The sequence below is a fragment of the Wyeomyia smithii genome, chromosome 2, assembly GCF_029784165.1.
Source record: "Wyeomyia smithii strain HCP4-BCI-WySm-NY-G18 chromosome 2, ASM2978416v1, whole genome shotgun sequence".
Classification (NCBI taxonomy): Eukaryota; Metazoa; Arthropoda; class Insecta; order Diptera; family Culicidae; genus Wyeomyia; species Wyeomyia smithii.
Genome location: NC_073695.1, coordinates 197,454,324 through 197,470,757, shown reverse-complemented (window position 1 = coordinate 197,470,757; position 16,434 = coordinate 197,454,324). Strand labels below are relative to the sequence as shown.

The following is a 16,434-nucleotide window of genomic DNA, read 5'->3' as shown; positions in this document are numbered from 1 at the left end:
CGACTTAGTTCGACGAGCTGAGCATTTTCTGTATGTGTGTGTGTGTGTATGTGTGTGTGTATGTATGTAACGGTCTCCCAATCTCACTCAATTCTCTCAGAGATGGCTGGACCGAATTTAATGAAACTAGTTGCAAATGAAAGGTCTAGTTGCCCCATATGACCCTATTGAATTGTATTGCAATCGGATTTTTAGTCTCGAGGTTGGTTGGTATCAAAAGAACGAGCTTGTTTTTTAATCATTTGTAAAATAATTTTATAAGGATCGGACATATGGTTCAGAAGTTATGCAGAGAAACGTGTTTCAAAGACTGTTTAAACTCACTCACTTTTCTCAGAGATGGCTGGACCGATTTTCACAAAATTAGTGTCATATGGAAGGTCTTGTTGCCCCATGAGACCCTATTAAATTTAATTGTTATTGAACTTTAACTTTGTCCGTTATGTATAATAATGTAAAATCAGGCTATGACAAGAAACAGGTTTCTAAGACTGCTTGAACTCACCCACTTTGCTCAAAGACGGATGGACCGATTTTCACAAAATAAGTTGCAATAGGAAGGTCTAGTTGCCTGATAAGACCCTATTGAATTTTATTATAATCGTACTGTAACTTTGTCTGTTATGTATCAAATTGTAAAAGTTATGAAACTCCATTATCTCAGAAACTACACAACCGATTCGAACAAAATAGATATCAAATGAACGGGCTGTCTTTAAAACCCCTAAATAACGAATTTTATGGTGATTGAACATGTAGTTCAAAGGTTATGAAAAGAAACGTGTTCAGAAAACTTTTTCAAATTCACTCGTTTTGCCAAAGATGGCAAGACTGATTTCAACAATTTTAGTTTTAAATTGAAGGTTCAGTTGCTGTGTTGGTAGCCATTACATTTGATTATAATACTGGTTGACAAAATCGAAAAAAATGCTGCTCTAAGGCTCACAATAGTTGCCCTAGAAAGAAAAAGATTCACAGGAAAAGCTATAATTTTTAATTTTTTTTAGTTTGACCTTCGGGGCCACACTTGGACTTTTATTTTAACCATCATGTGTTAAATTGTAAAATTAATGAAAGTATATTCCCTCAAAGATATTACGACTTATTTAAAGAAAACATCTGTCAAACGAACAAGTTGTTCCTCAAAATTACAAAGAAACAAAACCCAAAGGCTGTTTAAAACTAGCTACTTTGATCAAAGTTCGAAATTAGGACATGATATGATAGAAAAACTATTTAATTAGTACAAATATTACGTCAAATTTCAAATACTATGCTCCAATTATTCCTTCAAATACAACATCAGTATTCTAAAATCCAAAGAGTGGATATACCTATATTGGATTATATTTGGCAATTGAAGGATGTTTTCCAGAAACCGGAAGTGGATTAAAAATTGGGTTTGAGGTCGAATTCTGGCCACTGGGTATAATCCAGGTTTCAAGAACCCATATTGATTGGTGTTTGCCCATTCATTGGATGCCCCTCAGAAACGATTAGTAATATCAACTGTGTTAAAGAGTTCAAATTAATGTATAAGGAACAACATTTAGTTATAAATTATTTGAAATCTACTAACTAAAGTTGACATAAACAATCTAAATATTCATACGCAGTATATGTGTAAAAATCGATTATACCACGATCAAAAACAAAATCGCATCATATATTTGAAAGGTTTTAATGGTATTTGAATGTATATGTGTTAATGTGTGTTCATATGTGTGTGAATGTTATATTTTAAATGTTCGGTATAGTTGTGTGAACAAAAACAAGAGAATAACAAATCCAGCAGAAATTATCAAGGTGTATTTTTTAAGTGTTGGTGTAAATCTATTTTAACAAATAATAAGTTCGAAAGAGAAAGGCTGGGTCTCACCGCTAGGTGGATTAATTTAGGTTTTTTGCTAGACAAATATTCAAATACTAAGATGCCCCTGATGACGAATGGTCTTGGCGCGCGCCGCTCACCTAGATTCGCGGTGTTTGACAAGAAAGATACACATCGTTCGCCTTCGTAATGAATTAACTTCGCACGCAACATTGTTCGATTTGATACATACTTTTCCTTTCCGTCGCAGTCGTGGAGATGCAGAGGTCAACTCGGTCTTCGACAACAACGACTGTTACTTTTTCTTCTTTACAACATCCTTCCTTAACCTAACGATCGTAAAGACGTGGCCGGCGCTGTTATCGATCTATACAAAGCGGTAGCTACTGAATTGTTGTACACTGGAAATGGCAAACTAATCTCAAGTAGCCTTATACGTGGTTCTTTGTGCAACTTCACTAGTTCAGATCGATCACGTAGGAGTAAATTCGGGATGTGTGGTCGTCAAGCTCAAGCTCATATTATCCTCTTCCTATTTAAGCCTGACCGAGCGGATGGAGTAAGAACAACATACACTTGAAGAGTGGATCCTCCAATGGCCGTGGCTGTGTTACATATTGCAGATATATTACCAAGAGAATGAAAAGAAAAACATTTTATACATAATCATCATTGATGTAAAACAAGAAATTTATTAAAACACAGAAAGCGCTATATTCCATCAGAACTTGACCCACTATGCTCTTTCGACACAGATTCCGTAGCCAACCGCTAGTGTACAAGACAATAACAGTGCTAGCGCTATAATCCTATTTATTCTAACGGTATCTCCCAACCGAAGTATTATTATTTGCAATGTTAACGTCGGAGATCAGCTTTGACCAATTGGCTGATCGACACGTCCCTGCGCCTAACCCTCAAGCTCTCACACGCCTCTGGATACCATCACAGTTCAAACTGCTCTACTAATAGATGCAAATTAATTCAAAAGTCACGATCCAAAAATAAATCATTTTTTCCAGGAAATTCATGTTTCCATATTTCAGACTCAGCTATTGTTTGCTTTGTGGTGAGGAATAACAAATTACCTCAAACAACGAACAGCTTATCTTCCAAAAACAGATAATAACTTATGATTTATCCCCCTAGGACAACGCAACGCCACCGGTTTTAAATCTATGATCCAAATGCTCCAAACTCAGTCGAAATGAAGCTGTTCTCCTGGTTGAACATCAGTGCTGTGCTATTCGCTCTTGTGGCGCCCTCTGTCGGTCAATTGAACGAGTGTGATGTAGTGGTGGGCACCGGTCAGACGTCTACTAAATGTGGGGACTGTTTCACCCTGATAATATGTGTCAAAGATTTATATACTTTCACAACAAAGTGTCTACCCGATGAATACTGCACTGATATACCAAATTTCCCGGGTAATGCAGTTTGTAGTCTAACTGTTCCACCTGACTGCGCAGCTTTCACAACTACGACTTCAGCGCCTACAACCTCAGACCTAACAACAACCACCGTTATTACTACTTCAAGCCTTGTTGATGATACTACCAGTAGTCCAGCAACTACAACCTCACCGGATCCGGTGCAGCCGCCAGATGATGGATCCGTCATTTGTTCCGGACCGGGTATATACCCTGATGCAACCAATTGCAGTATTTACCACTACTGTTCAGCGCTAAACGAACGCTCGGTGGTACAGGATTGCCCCGCGGGCTACACGTTCTACTATACAACCACTTCAACTGGAGTATTTCCCTGCAAAAGTGGGGCCGTTTGTGATGAGGTAACGTGCATCGACGGTCAACTGCTTGCACCGTTCGGCTCCAGTAAAGTGTTCTACGCAAAGTGCGTAGACGGTGTAGCTGTGATGTACAGCTGTGGCTCTGGCACGACTTTCGATGGGGAGAAGTGTGTTATGAGCTGCTCACAGGAGGGTACATTCGCAAATACGGCTAATGCAAACGAATACTATCGATGCTACTATTCCGGAAACACACTGGTGAGCAAATTGCAAAAATGTCCCTCCGGTAAGAGCTTCGATGACAGCCGAAAGATTTGCGTCTGATTTGGATTTACTTTATTTAGAAGTTAGAACAAAACTGTACGTGAAATAAAGCATTCTCATTCCACTAATGTATTATTTGGTCTTACATCACATATTTTATAGCAAATTTTTAACTCCCAGGTGGTCCAAAAATATGTACTGCTTTTTGTAAAGTAAATGATAGTGTAAAGCTATCTAAAAACTCACTGTAAATTTCAAGGTAATCGATTTAGTAGTTTGAAACATAATAAAGCTTGACTTATTCCCTTACCCCACCTTCCCCTTTCCTTCAATATCACAAAAAAGCATTTGTTAATAAACCAACAAATTTTTAATTTTCCATGATTATAGGAGAGAGACAAATTTTCGCTCACTTAAATATTGGCTTCACTGTCATCACTTTCTCCTCTACTTTCGTAAAATACCCAATAGAAATCAAATTAGCTCCAGGAGAGGACAATAAACTCAAACTGCTCAGTAATTTTTTTAGCGATTTTTTTTCTTCACCTCTGAGAAAATTGGAATTTTGTGCGCGGTTATGGTACCAACAAATTCCGGACGAATGAACATGCTAGAACTGTGATATATCGAAAAAGTCTAGACTACTTATGAATCTTTTATAAGTTTTATATAGATAGCTAAAAATGTCGTAAACACTTGATCACAATATTTCATCCACTGTTCCCGTTCACCTCTTATCTTACACATTTGAAAAAAAAAATCTCACCCACTCACTACTGTGTCGCACTGCTTTATAGTACGGTTGAACAATCGATTCTTGCGACACCGTGTCAACTGTCCAACTAAGCTCTGCTCAGGACCAGACCGCGTGCACTCGTAATACATCGTTGGATCATTGCTATTAGCGAACCTTCCCTCGCTGGGGCACCTAAATCGGCAAAAGTGTCCATCGAATTCCGCCATATTTGGACAGCGGAACATGTGAATTGTTGGAGTTTCCTTATTCCGGGAGAAATCACAGTATGCGTACAGTTGACGACTTCCGGCGTACGGGATAAGAACAGTGTCACTGCTGCAGTTAACCCTGAAGCATGTACTGTTCTCCGTTTTCCGCTCGCATACCAGTGTATCTAAATTGAACATGTAACCGTCCGGACAGTGATAAACGTCTGACGTGCCGGAATTGGAAGCACAGATATGATATTTTTGGCAATCGATTGGATCAGGAAAAAAACCTCGTGACGTACAGGTTATTCCGGATGGGGAGTGGCTACATTCGTTGTATAGTGGATCTGGTGTTGCAAGACAGGCATCTCCTTCGCCCAAGGTGTTACAGTAAGGACGTGAATTTGGGCATGACCGCGGGGAATTACTGCCAACGCATACCGCTATATGGGTGCAATTAGCGCACACTGTAACCTTATTAGTCTGACCGCAAAATTCCCGCGGAAGCTCATCTGCCAATCGGTTGTGAGATGTGCTAGCTAATCCGAACTGTTGGCGAACTCCACTAAGGTACAGATTTTGTTGGGCCATAGTCAATCTCTGTAAATATCAATTAAAAGTCATATGAAAAACTAAAACTTACCTAGCTCACTTACCAACCAAAAAGAAAAGATGACCAAACAATCTATTCCTCTGCTTGCCTTCATGGTGGTCTGAGCACTAGTGGATACTTACCCACCGCGACAGAATTTCTTTATATTATACGCAAATCACACCCGTTCATAAACTATTCAACACGGAATATGTGTCAGTTTGCTGTTTACAGCAATCCGGTTGTGTAACTTTGAAACTGTTGACCCGAATAATTAACACCCAAATTTTCGGTCGGTGAACGGACGGTTCAATGACTGACAAATTGATTAGCTGTATTTTGTGTCAATAATATGGTGCCTGTACAAAGAAATGTTGAAAGATTTGCGTAAAATACCAAACGGAAGCATCTCTGAGAAATCGCCAAGTCATCGTAAAGTTGTCTCTGTAATTACTGTTTACTATTCTAGTTTTGAATAATCTCATGAATGATCGACAGTGTTCTCGGGTATCGGGTTCATTTGCTTTTGAAAGGGCCATTTCTTTAGTTCAAGTACAAATTTCGATTGAACTGGACAACGTAGCAAGTGAACTACAGCACAGAATCTCGGAAGGTTAACTTCAAACCGTTACCGTCCGTTAACGAAACGAACCCTCTGCCGTGATGTGCCCTGGTGGGACGAAACAGTCAGCAACCTTCGTCGGGAAGCTACATACTTGTTCTACATGACCTAAATCACGTCTAACAGAGATGCCTATACGGTATCCCTCATTGAATACAACGCTGAGCTACGTAAAGCCAAAAAAAGATCCAAAGTACCATTCTGTGAGAACATTCAGACTTTGTCTAAGGCAACGAGATTGCAAAAAGCGATATCCAAAGATCATACAAATGGGTAATTGAGAAAAAGGAGATAGTACTCTAACCGTCAGTACTATAAAAACGCTGGAGATTCTTATGAACATCCACTTTCCTGGCTCGATCCTCTGGATTGAGCTTTGAAGAGCTGCAGAACCTCGGATTCAGATGTACGACCTCACATGACTTTGCAGTGCTCGCTCGTTGACAGTTCACGGATAGTTCAATCAGCTGGACACTAAGCTCTTTTGAGATGAGGTGATGAGGTGGTGTTTAAACCAAACTTGGACAGAATAATCAAAACATGTCCAAAATTTTCGGACCTGACATCAACACTTCAAGTCAAGTTGATGGAGAAAATAAGGGATAACTACATCCGCAGCGAGTTCTTGCAGGACTAACTAGCATCACTTTCTTACCTTACCTTACCAATCAGACGAGAGCCGTGGTGGCTCGTGCAGTGTCAAGAATTTGTCGCCATGTTGCTCGGTTTTGGGCTGTGTTTCGCCAGTTCCCCAGGCGTCTCATCACCCGCAAGTCTCCTTCGATCTGGTCGAGCCATCGTGCACGCTGCGCCTCTCTATTTCTGGTGCCGGCAGGGTTGCTGAAGAGAAGTGATTTCACAGGGTTGCCGTCCGGCATCCTTACGACATGACCGGCCCACCGCAACCTATTAACTTTCGCCAGGTGTGCAATGGGATTCTCTCCAAGCAGCGCGTGCAGTTCGTGGTTCATGCGCCGTCGCCATTCTCCACGTCCGTCTGTACTCCACCGTAGATAGTCCGTAGCACCTTCCGTTCAAAAACTCCAAGAGCGTTAAGGTCCTCCGCGAGAAGCGTTGTCGTCTCGATCCCGTAGAGGACTACCGGTCTTATCAGGGTTTTGTACAGCGTCAACTTCGTGCGTCGTCGCACTCGATTCGATCGAAGTGTCTTCCGGAGTGAAAAGTAGGCACGATTTCCTGCCTGGATGCGTCTCTGGATCTCTTTGCTGGTGTTATTGTCGGCGGTCACCAGTGACCCTAAATACACGAACTCATCGACCACCTCAAGCTCATCACCGTCCACAGAGACTTGAGTTGGGAGGCTGATGTTGTTCTCCTTGGAGCCTCTCGCTCGCATGTATTTTGTTTTCGACGTATTTATCCGCAATCCGATCCGTCCAGCTTCGGCTTTCAGTCGGGCGTCAGTTTCCTCCGCCGTCGCAAAGTTACGTGATATGATGTCGAAGTCATCCGCGAAGCCCAGAAGCTGAACAGACCTTGTGAAAGTTGTGCCCCTCGTGTCGATGCCCGCCCTCCGGATCACACCCTCAAGGGCGATGTTAAACAGCAAACAGGAAAGTCCATCACCTTGTCTCAACCCTCTGCGCGATTCAAAGGGACTCGAGAGTATCCCCGAAACAGGCACGTAGCACATCACTTGCGCCATGGTAGCTCTGATCAATCGAGTCAGTTTATCCGGAAATCCGTTGTCGTGCATGATCTGCCATAGCTGTTCTCGATCGACTGTATAATAGGCCGCCGTGAAGTCAATGAAGATGTGATGTGTGGGCACGTTGTACTCGCGACATTTCTGTAAGATCTGTCGGATTGAGAAGATCTGGTCCGTGGTGGCACGGGCTCCCATGAAACCCGCTTGGTACTGACCCACGAACCTCCTGGTTAAAGGTGATAGACGACGGAACAGGATCTGTGAGAGTATTTTGTAGGCGGCATTGATAAGCGAGATGCCGCGGTAGTTGCGGCACTCCAGCTTGTCGCCCTTCTTGTAGATGGGACAGATAACTCCCTCCATCCACTCGTCTGGCAGTTTTTCCTCCTCCCAAATCCTGGAAATGACCCAGTGCAGCGCTCTAGCCAGCGCCTCTCTTCCATGTTTCAAGAGCTCGCTCGGCAGTCCGTCTTTGCCTGCGGCTTTATTGTTTTTCAGCTTCCCGATCTCACAAAGAACTTCGTGAATATCGGGAGCTGGTACTCGGTCATCCGCTGCTGGTGCTCCTAGGTCAGTTCCTGCTCCGCTTCTGTTTGCTGTTTCGCCATTCAGGTGTCCATCGAAGTACTCCTTCCACCTGTCGACCACCTCGCTGGCATCCGTGAGAAGGTTCCCATCCGCGTCGTTGCACATGTCGGCTTGCATCACTTTTCATATCAACAAGATAAATCTACTGAAACCTCTCTGCATTGCTAAGTAACGATGATCGAGGAGTCCCTCGAATAAAAAAAGATAGCGGTCTGCATTTATTCACACGGCAGGATTCAGGCAATGCTATCGAGAAAGAAATTCACAAAAAGGGCGAGCTTTTCAAAGTATTCTGGCTATGCGACAGCGGCTGTGCAATTCAACAATACCGTGCCAGGATGTAAAAACAAGCTTTTGGGAGGTGAACGCCCCGGGAATATTTTCTGAAGCTTGAAAAACCTGGGAGTGAAGCGTGATCGAACCATTAGAGAGCACCGTGACGTTTCCTTATTGAATGACCGAAAGATATTCAGTCGACCACATTTAACTAAGACTTAGTGAGTGATTGAGATCGTAAGGGAGTAATCAGCAGCTTCGGAGACAAAAATGGCTCGAAGGGCTGCTCTCGTACTACAGTGGCAGGCCGAAAAAATGTTAGTTCAAATCAACGCTGTAAAAAAAATTGAAGTTAGTTATATTTCGTTATATTTCAAAACTTTGCTCCCAAACACTCGACAAACAGCGTGGCTTTTAATAGGAAACATCTATTTTTTCCGTGTTGGGTATTTTCGTCACTGCGACCAATTTTTTGATATTTTGTGACATATTCCCCCTTTTCAATGTTGCTAAATGAGGATAACGTATCACTATTGAAAGCGGTCGTTATAATCTGACAAATAGCATTAGTCCAGTCCGGAATTACCTACATTTCGTATGAAGCTTACAACCGTACTGAGATTTGTTCTCCAGATTGCAGAGGGTTCCAGCACAGAAAGCAGACTTTCATCTTATTTTCAAAAGATTTGTAAAAACTTGCAACCGTCATTAAACAGTAAGTGGTGATACTCCCGCTATGTGGCGCTCGATAAAATACCGATACAGCGATATTTATGCAGTACAACTGGGGCACCACAAAACAGATGTCGTTAGTGTATTACAGTATTTTGATTCTGATTTTTACACACGTTTTTAAAAGTTCCCTTTAGTAACATGAATGTCTATTCTCTGTGGTTCCAGTAACCCTCACCAAAAAACCTATACCTTGCCAAAAATTGCCAGACATTGGCATAACAGATGATCCGAGTGTTCTTTTTCCATGCCGCATAAGCGACATGTATCATCTTGAAGTTTTTCCATAACCTTCAAATGGTAACGGCTCGGACAATGCCCTGTTATTAAACCAGTATACGTCCATAGATCCTTCTTCGAAAGTTCCAGTATTTCGCGAGTCATAGAAACGTTCGGTGTTTCATCACCGCTTCGACTGCCTACCAATAATGGAAGTATTTGTCCAGTTGGATTCCACTTACAGAGTTTCCCATGCTTTTAGTTCCATTCTAAGAGAACAAGCGGATAAACCACAGAAGGGTTCTGGTCCTGTAAACTGATGAGACGATCCAAGTCTAGCTAGTTCATCGGTTATTCATCCAGTCTTCATTGTTGAGTACTGATACTGATTACTACGAATAGTTTTTAGAATACATAGATGACCCATTAGGTCACCCTCAAAGAGCTTTAATGATATTTTGATCCGTAAAGCGCTCTTTTCGGCTTCTACTTGTATGAATTGATGCAGGGGAAGCATAAAAAGTAGAGCTCCCAAGACCTTGGTAGGTGTTTGCTTCTCATTGCACCCGTTATTGAGAGGGTGGCTAGCCGTTGAAGTTTTTCCAACTTGTCTCGAGCACCTTTCTACCTTGTTTTTGTCCACCAGACCAGTGAGCAGCTCTAGATGTGTATTCCAGTTATATTTTGTCAAGAATTACTCCAAGTTATTTGACGTTACCTGAGAAGCTCACCTTTTAGTATAATATCATCAAGCATATTTTTTTTCTAAGTGTAAATAGAACGATAGTGGTTTTGAAGGATTTACATCTAGGCCTTCCCTATCGCGTCACGAAGAAACTAGGTTTAAGGCAATTTGCATTCGGTTTGCGATGATATCATCATACTTGTCACGAACAATTTTGATTATTTCATCAGCAAATCCAACTATTTCAAAAGCTTTTTCTAACAATTTTTTGAGAAGATCATCAACTATCAATGACCACAGTAGAGGAGATATCACTCCTCCTTGCGGGCACCCTTTTATAGCTTTTACACTTATACATATAACAACTACCAAGGCTTGCTGATATTTATCTCCTTCATAACATCTCGTTGATCCCATGAATAAGGCAATTGTCGAAACCACGTTTCTTCATTGCAGCAGTCATTGAGGCATTAGATGAGTTCTAGAGAAACATTTCAAAAGGTCCTATCTGACATCAGTGCTAATCAGAGAAAAATAAACTTGAAGTTTTGTAAATGTTTTTTAAATGCCAATCTCTACAGAAATAAAATTTAATCACTTTTATGATCTTAAGTGCAAAAAAGAATGTTGTCTTTACCTTCAATGCATTTTTTAACGTTTTAAATCTTTTTTCCAGGTTTTATTGATGATTTCGTTACATAGGACCTATGTTGTTTTTCTTATCACATAGGACCTATCTGATTGGTCTCTTAGTAAATATTAGCGACACATTGGACCTTTGATTTAATGTCTTCAAAGGCTTAATACGAAAAAATAGATGTTTATGATTAGCGTATGATATTCAAATTAAAAATTTATTTCCATAAAAACATTATTTACCTTTCTATATTTTTTTTTATTTGACCAACATTATTCTTACATCAAACTCTTCTTTGTAGATCAAAATTAAAAGGAATCCATTACCCACTTAATCATGAAGGCAGGCGGTGGCAGATTGATTATTTTGCAGAATATGCACAAGTTCTTCTTTTTTCCGGGGTCTAACTCTAGTTTAATTAGGTACCATCCGCAATCGTTCGTATTTTCCGCATGAGTCTACCTTCGGTTTTCTGAAGCTAAGTTATTGAGTTGAACACCAGACAATGGTTGTTATAATGCACCGGTGTGACATGCACTATTTGAGTCACTCGACAAATGTGGTTTACTCGATTTTTCTCGTGAGTAATGACTAGAATATGCAGAAAACGACAGAATGTTTCTTTATACACAGAAAATGATCTGCCATCGTTTGCAGCGATATTCAAACCGGTGGCATTTTTCCCGGCTAGTACTCGGATTTTTCTGTTCCCGATTTATTCATTGCTTGAAGCATTATTTTGCAGACCTTCATTGAACCCTTGGTTGGCAGCTTATACTTTCGGCTGTATGCGCGTCTCGAATTGATGACCTGTTAAATCAAAAAAGTCAACAAATAAGAAATGAAATACAATTCCGATATAACGCAACAAACCTGGGGTCCGGCGGTGTTCTTTACTACTGCTGTGGACGTTTAAACGCAGAAGATTACGGAGAAGTTTTTGTCTAATTTCTAAGAAGTTCCTTTCGAAACACTTCAGTTCGCGTTATCTGCGGCATCTAGCATAACAAAATATGAAAAATTACTCAAGGAATTCCAAAACAAGTCTTCAACTTACCGAGATTAGACGAAACGAATTCCATTTTATTTTATTTCACTACGTTTTACCGATAAAAAACATTCACCCAGTTTTGCAACAATTGAATCTTCGAGGTCTAATCTGCTTCTGTCAAAGTTTTCGTTTAAATAACAGATTGGCCTACTAGCAGGTAAAAAGGTTCCATCAGAAAGCTGTGTGATATTGTATTGCTTTTCAAATTGGACGTTTTTATCGCACACTCTAAAATTTTTGTGGAAATCAAAAACCAATTTTTTTTTTCAATAAGCTTGAAGACAAAAAATTCTTTTAAAATAATACGTAAAAATTGGGTTTTGTTTACAAATGTCAGATAGAACCTATTGAAATGTTCCTTGAGAGTTATCAAATGTTCCTTCATTATCAAGGAACGCCGAAGTGAGATTTCTTTTGCTGCCAAAGATTTTTCTAGTTTTGTAACTACAGTATGGAGTGCAGCTACCGACGATCTTCCCTCCTGGTATGCAAATTGGTATTTGCAAAGAGGAGTTTTAAAAAGATATGATGACTTGATGTGCTCACCGATTATTTTTCATTGTTTTAAGAATGACTGATGATAAGCTAATTAGCCTAAAGGATTTTAGCAAAGATTTATTCCTTTTATTTGCTGTTGGGATAAAAATAACCCGCACTGGTCGCTATGCTCCCGGAATATCACCTAGAATTAAACTGGATTGAAATAGTTGTGTTAGATTGGGTACAAGAACTGTTTCACTCTTCTGTAGTAGTACAGGATAGCATCCGTCCCTACCACGTGACTTGAAGGGTTCGAAGGAGTCAATTGCCCATTCAACTCTACTTTCGGTAAAAATCTTAATGGGGTGCTGAATCTGCGGCCTCTTCGATGGGTGTCTCCGATAGCCAAGAGTGGAAGTGACTCAGGTCCCCAACATCGAAACAGAATCCACCACTATATGTGACGCTCCACTACCGTTCCGTGATAGGGCCCGTGATCGGTTACTAATAACACCGTTTGAGTGACACCATGTGATGTCTTCCCTTACAATTTCGACAAGAGTATTTTGATTGACAGTCTTTCGCGTGGTGACCTTGTTTAAAACAGTTGCGGCATAGCGAGTGAGCCCGTAGCATAGAATCCCTTTCCGTGACGGTCAATCCTTGAAATATTGTGCACTGGTACAATGGATGATTTTCCTTACATGCGACACAACGGCCACCTTGTGTTTGTGTTGTGTTGAAGCTGGTCTTAGACCCGACCAACCTAAACTTGCCTATTGGTTGAGAAGGCTGGCCACTCCTAGTGTCAGCCACCCTCGCAGGTAGAGATTTCAAAATTTCAATTCGCCTTTGAAGAAAATCGGTCATCTCCTTTAGTGAGTCCGTTTCTGAAGCAGCTGAGTGCTCTTCCCATCCTCTCCTTGTGAACGGATCTAGGCGCGAAGCGAGCAGGTTAACCAAAAGTAAATCCTTATAATCTCCCGGTTGCACGATTTGGTCAAGCGTTTGAACGACACGTTGAAAAGTTTCCAGCCGATTCTTTAGATAAAGTTGGTAATTTGAAAAGCGTTTGGATTTGCCGTTTTTTCAGTTGCTTGCTGTTGTTGTATCAGCATCTCCCATGCAACCTTGTAGTTAGCACTAGTGATTTTTATTGGTTCAATGAGGCTTTTAGGTTCACCCTGCAGGCATCCTTTCAGGTAGTGAAATTTTTCTACCTCTGGTAAATCTGGCTTCCAATGAATGAGGGAGGTGAATAGGTCGCGGAAACCTAGCCAATCATCTATGACCCCGTTGAAGGTTTGAAGTTTAATCTGCGGTAAGCGCACGTGATCAGTTGTGCTTTGTGACACTGAATCATTAGCTTGAATAGTTTGCTCCAAAACGGGTGGATCCTGTCTTTCCTTGGCTCTGTCCGTAAGAAAAGACTTTGCCTTATAGTACTGCTCGCTAAATTCCTGCCTTTCATCATCGTATGTCTCCCCCTTCGAAACGTAGTCATCGTGAGCCTTAATTTCAATTAACGTGTCGTAAAATTTCTCCCACAGTTCATCAATCTTCTCCAAACGTACAGCCACATCACTAGCGGTCCTCTCTTCACTGAAGGATTCAACAAACTCCCATATGTCCTTAAATTGAGCTTGAACGTCTTTTAACCGCGTAACTAGTAACTTTAGTGTTGCTGTTTTCTCAGTCGTGGAAGCTGCCGCTGGCGCCATGTTGCTTCGTCGTTGCAGTAACCGATAAAGTTTGATAATTTTAGTGTATTATCCGTTGAATGGTCCTAGCTTGGCTAGGCATATACTATGTGCAGCACTGACCTTACAAAAAGTAGGAGGTTGTATCCAAGACACGACCGCATAAATGACGTAGAACTACGTACACTATTAACAAATGCATTGAGTGTTTCATTACCCTAGTAACACAACTGTTTTATCAAAGTTTTATAGCGCTTTTTTGGCTGTATTGAGCGCTATAAAACTTTGATAAAACCAATTTTTTTACTTGGGTAATGAGTTATAATGTCTACTAATGAAGGGTTGTGAATTTCGTGAACCGGTTTCAGCAGTTAGCAGATCGTGCCAAGTTAAAAACCATACACAGCACACACACACAAATCATACCATATCATAGACACACACACATCATACCATATCATTATACCATAGACACATCATACCATATCATACACACATACACACATGATTCCATATCATACACACACAGCAAGCAAGCGACCAATCAGAGGACGTTATTTTTATTTCATTAGGGCTTGACAATTTTCAATAGTGCAATAGTTCGTAGATTCAAACAACATTTTTCTGTATTTGGGCAGATGCGTGTATAATTTTCCAATCGATTGCTGCAAGAATGAAGAAAATCGATTGAAAACCAACCGACCTATAAGCATTTGAAAAGGGACAAATTTCGTCCCAGTTTTTCAGTTTACATCCCTGTGTGGTATGCTAAAGAAAAACATAGTTCTACGCCAAAAAGACATTTTGTTGTTCAAAATCGGTTGCTGATCGCAACCTTTGTGCTGCCCCAACAGTGGGGGAGTTAAGATACACGGACAACATGCACTGTGGAAGCTATTTCACCTTCTGTAAATTAGACGGCCACGACAGATGTAACTGCTAGAATCCGCACAGAATGCTTGCTTACGTTGTCAAAAATTATTAACTTTCAATGACTTGTTTATTTGCCTTGAAAAAAGGCATTTTGCTGTTCAAAATTGGATTTGGTGATGACGATCTTCATGCTGCCCTAACACGGGAGAATAATGGCAGTCTGGCCACACACGCTGAAAAGAACCGCGCTGCTCCTGGGACGTGGTGACCAACCACAGGGCTAGTGCTGCTGCTAAGGAAGGACGACTGCTGTTGACAACTTGTCGCTGTCCAGAACTATTATGAGCGGCTTCGGCTGAAACAGGCTCTTATATAGGCCAAATAGCATGTTTTCAATTGCAAGGTATATGATTCTGTCGACCGTGCTAGGGAAGCAATCATATAACGACCAATCAGAGGACGTAATTTTCGTTTAAACAAGGCTTGACAATTATCAATAGTATAATTGTTTGCATAATCAATCAACAATTTTCTACATTTGGGTGGATGCGTGTATAATTTTCCAAACAATTTTTGCAGCAATTCGGATTCAAGGAAATCGGTTGAAAACAAACCGATTTATAAGCATTTAAAAAGGGACATATTTCGTCCCTTTTTCGTTAATAGTTTTCCTATTTACATCCCTATGTGGTAGGCTAAAGAAAAACGTAGTTCTACGTCAAAAAATAATTTGCGCTAAAAGCGATCAAATTGATGATGAACCTGGTATTCACAAAATCGGGATGGCCGTGACACTTGGTGATTGGATGATTGTGATTAGACGCAGAAGAGAGGGAAAACGAATATGTAGTATCGAAATATGCCAGCCTCGGCTGGACATATACTGTGGTAACTCACCACAGGAACCAATAGTGGTTGCAGCCCAATAGCATTCCACGGTTGAACAAAATACCCAGCAATTCGATAGTTGAGGGATGTAGCCGAAGAGTATATATATTTTATTAAAAGTGTGTAAATCTGAGTCCCAGCTTCGGTGGGCACATACTATTTGTTCACTCACCTGGAGAAAAATGTTGCTGCGCTCCCAGGTGGAAGTGAATTACCAGCCTCTCCTTATAGGCCAGCCAGTCAGTCAGTCCCTTAGACAAGAAAAATTCTCCTCCTGTCCAGTATCCAGGTTGCCGATATCAGAATACGCGTGCGGTCGAAGTCCAGATGTTGATTTAGCGTTATCGCTGCTCTGCGATGATGAATTGTACCCCTTGTAGAATAACTCCAATATGGCACACCAAGCCAAATAATGCCAGTAAAGTGCGGGATGAAAGCCAAATCGCAATGGCCGCCAGTCGACTGTATTAATCCAATATCCGAAACGCCTTTGATCCAGGTACAATGGCGTAGTGACGCGATAGGTTGCCAATTAAACCAAGTAAATCCGCCGTTCCAAATCCGGTTCGAAGGACCAGAATGATGGGGTGCTGAATCTGCGGCCTCTTCGATGGGTGTCTCCGATAGCCAAG

General features: G+C 41.0%; 2 protein-coding genes and 1 long non-coding RNA gene across 4 annotated transcripts; 1 reads left to right on the top strand and 2 right to left on the bottom strand.

Annotated features, from left to right (window-relative positions):
- Positions 1–3,038: 3,038 nt before the first annotated feature.
- LOC129720320 (uncharacterized) lies at positions 3,039–3,905 on the top strand. Its single transcript, XM_055671780.1, has one exon. The coding sequence runs from the start codon at positions 3,039–3,041 to the stop codon at positions 3,903–3,905; it is 867 nt and encodes a 288-aa protein (XP_055527755.1).
- A 634-nt stretch (positions 3,906–4,539) lies between these two features.
- LOC129722865 (uncharacterized) lies at positions 4,540–5,502 on the bottom strand. The gene is made up of 2 exons (XM_055676671.1): positions 5,447–5,502; positions 4,540–5,390 (listed from the first exon to the last, which is right to left on the bottom strand). The coding sequence occupies exons 1-2, from the start codon at positions 5,495–5,497 to the stop codon at positions 4,608–4,610; spliced, it is 834 nt and encodes a 277-aa protein (XP_055532646.1). The 5' UTR covers positions 5,498–5,502; the 3' UTR covers positions 4,540–4,607.
- Positions 5,503–11,057: 5,555 nt separating this feature from the next.
- Positions 11,058–12,722, bottom strand: LOC129722868 (uncharacterized). 2 transcript variants are annotated; one of them, XR_008727669.1, is made up of 4 exons: positions 12,601–12,722; positions 11,868–12,543; positions 11,684–11,808; positions 11,058–11,620 (listed from the first exon to the last, which is right to left on the bottom strand). It is a non-coding gene; the product is annotated as an uncharacterized LOC129722868 (long non-coding RNA). The 2 variants fall into 2 exon arrangements; XR_008727668.1 differs by having other exon boundaries at positions 11,868–12,716.
- Positions 12,723–16,434: the final 3,712 nt, after the last annotated feature.

Excerpts from the sequence above, each read along its gene's own strand:
- LOC129720320 (XM_055671780.1), top strand. The coding sequence starts at position 3,039 with ATGAAGCTGTTCTCCTGGTTGAACATCAGTGCTGTGCTATTCGCTCTT.
- LOC129722865 (XM_055676671.1), bottom strand. The coding sequence starts at position 5,497 with ATGAAGGCAAGCAGAGGAATAGATTGTTTGGTCATCTTTTCTTTTTGG. Across the intron at positions 5,391-5,446 it reads TCATCTTTTCTTTTTGGTTG|AGATTGACTATGGCCCAACA; the intron begins GTAAGTGAGCTA and ends TGATATTTACAG.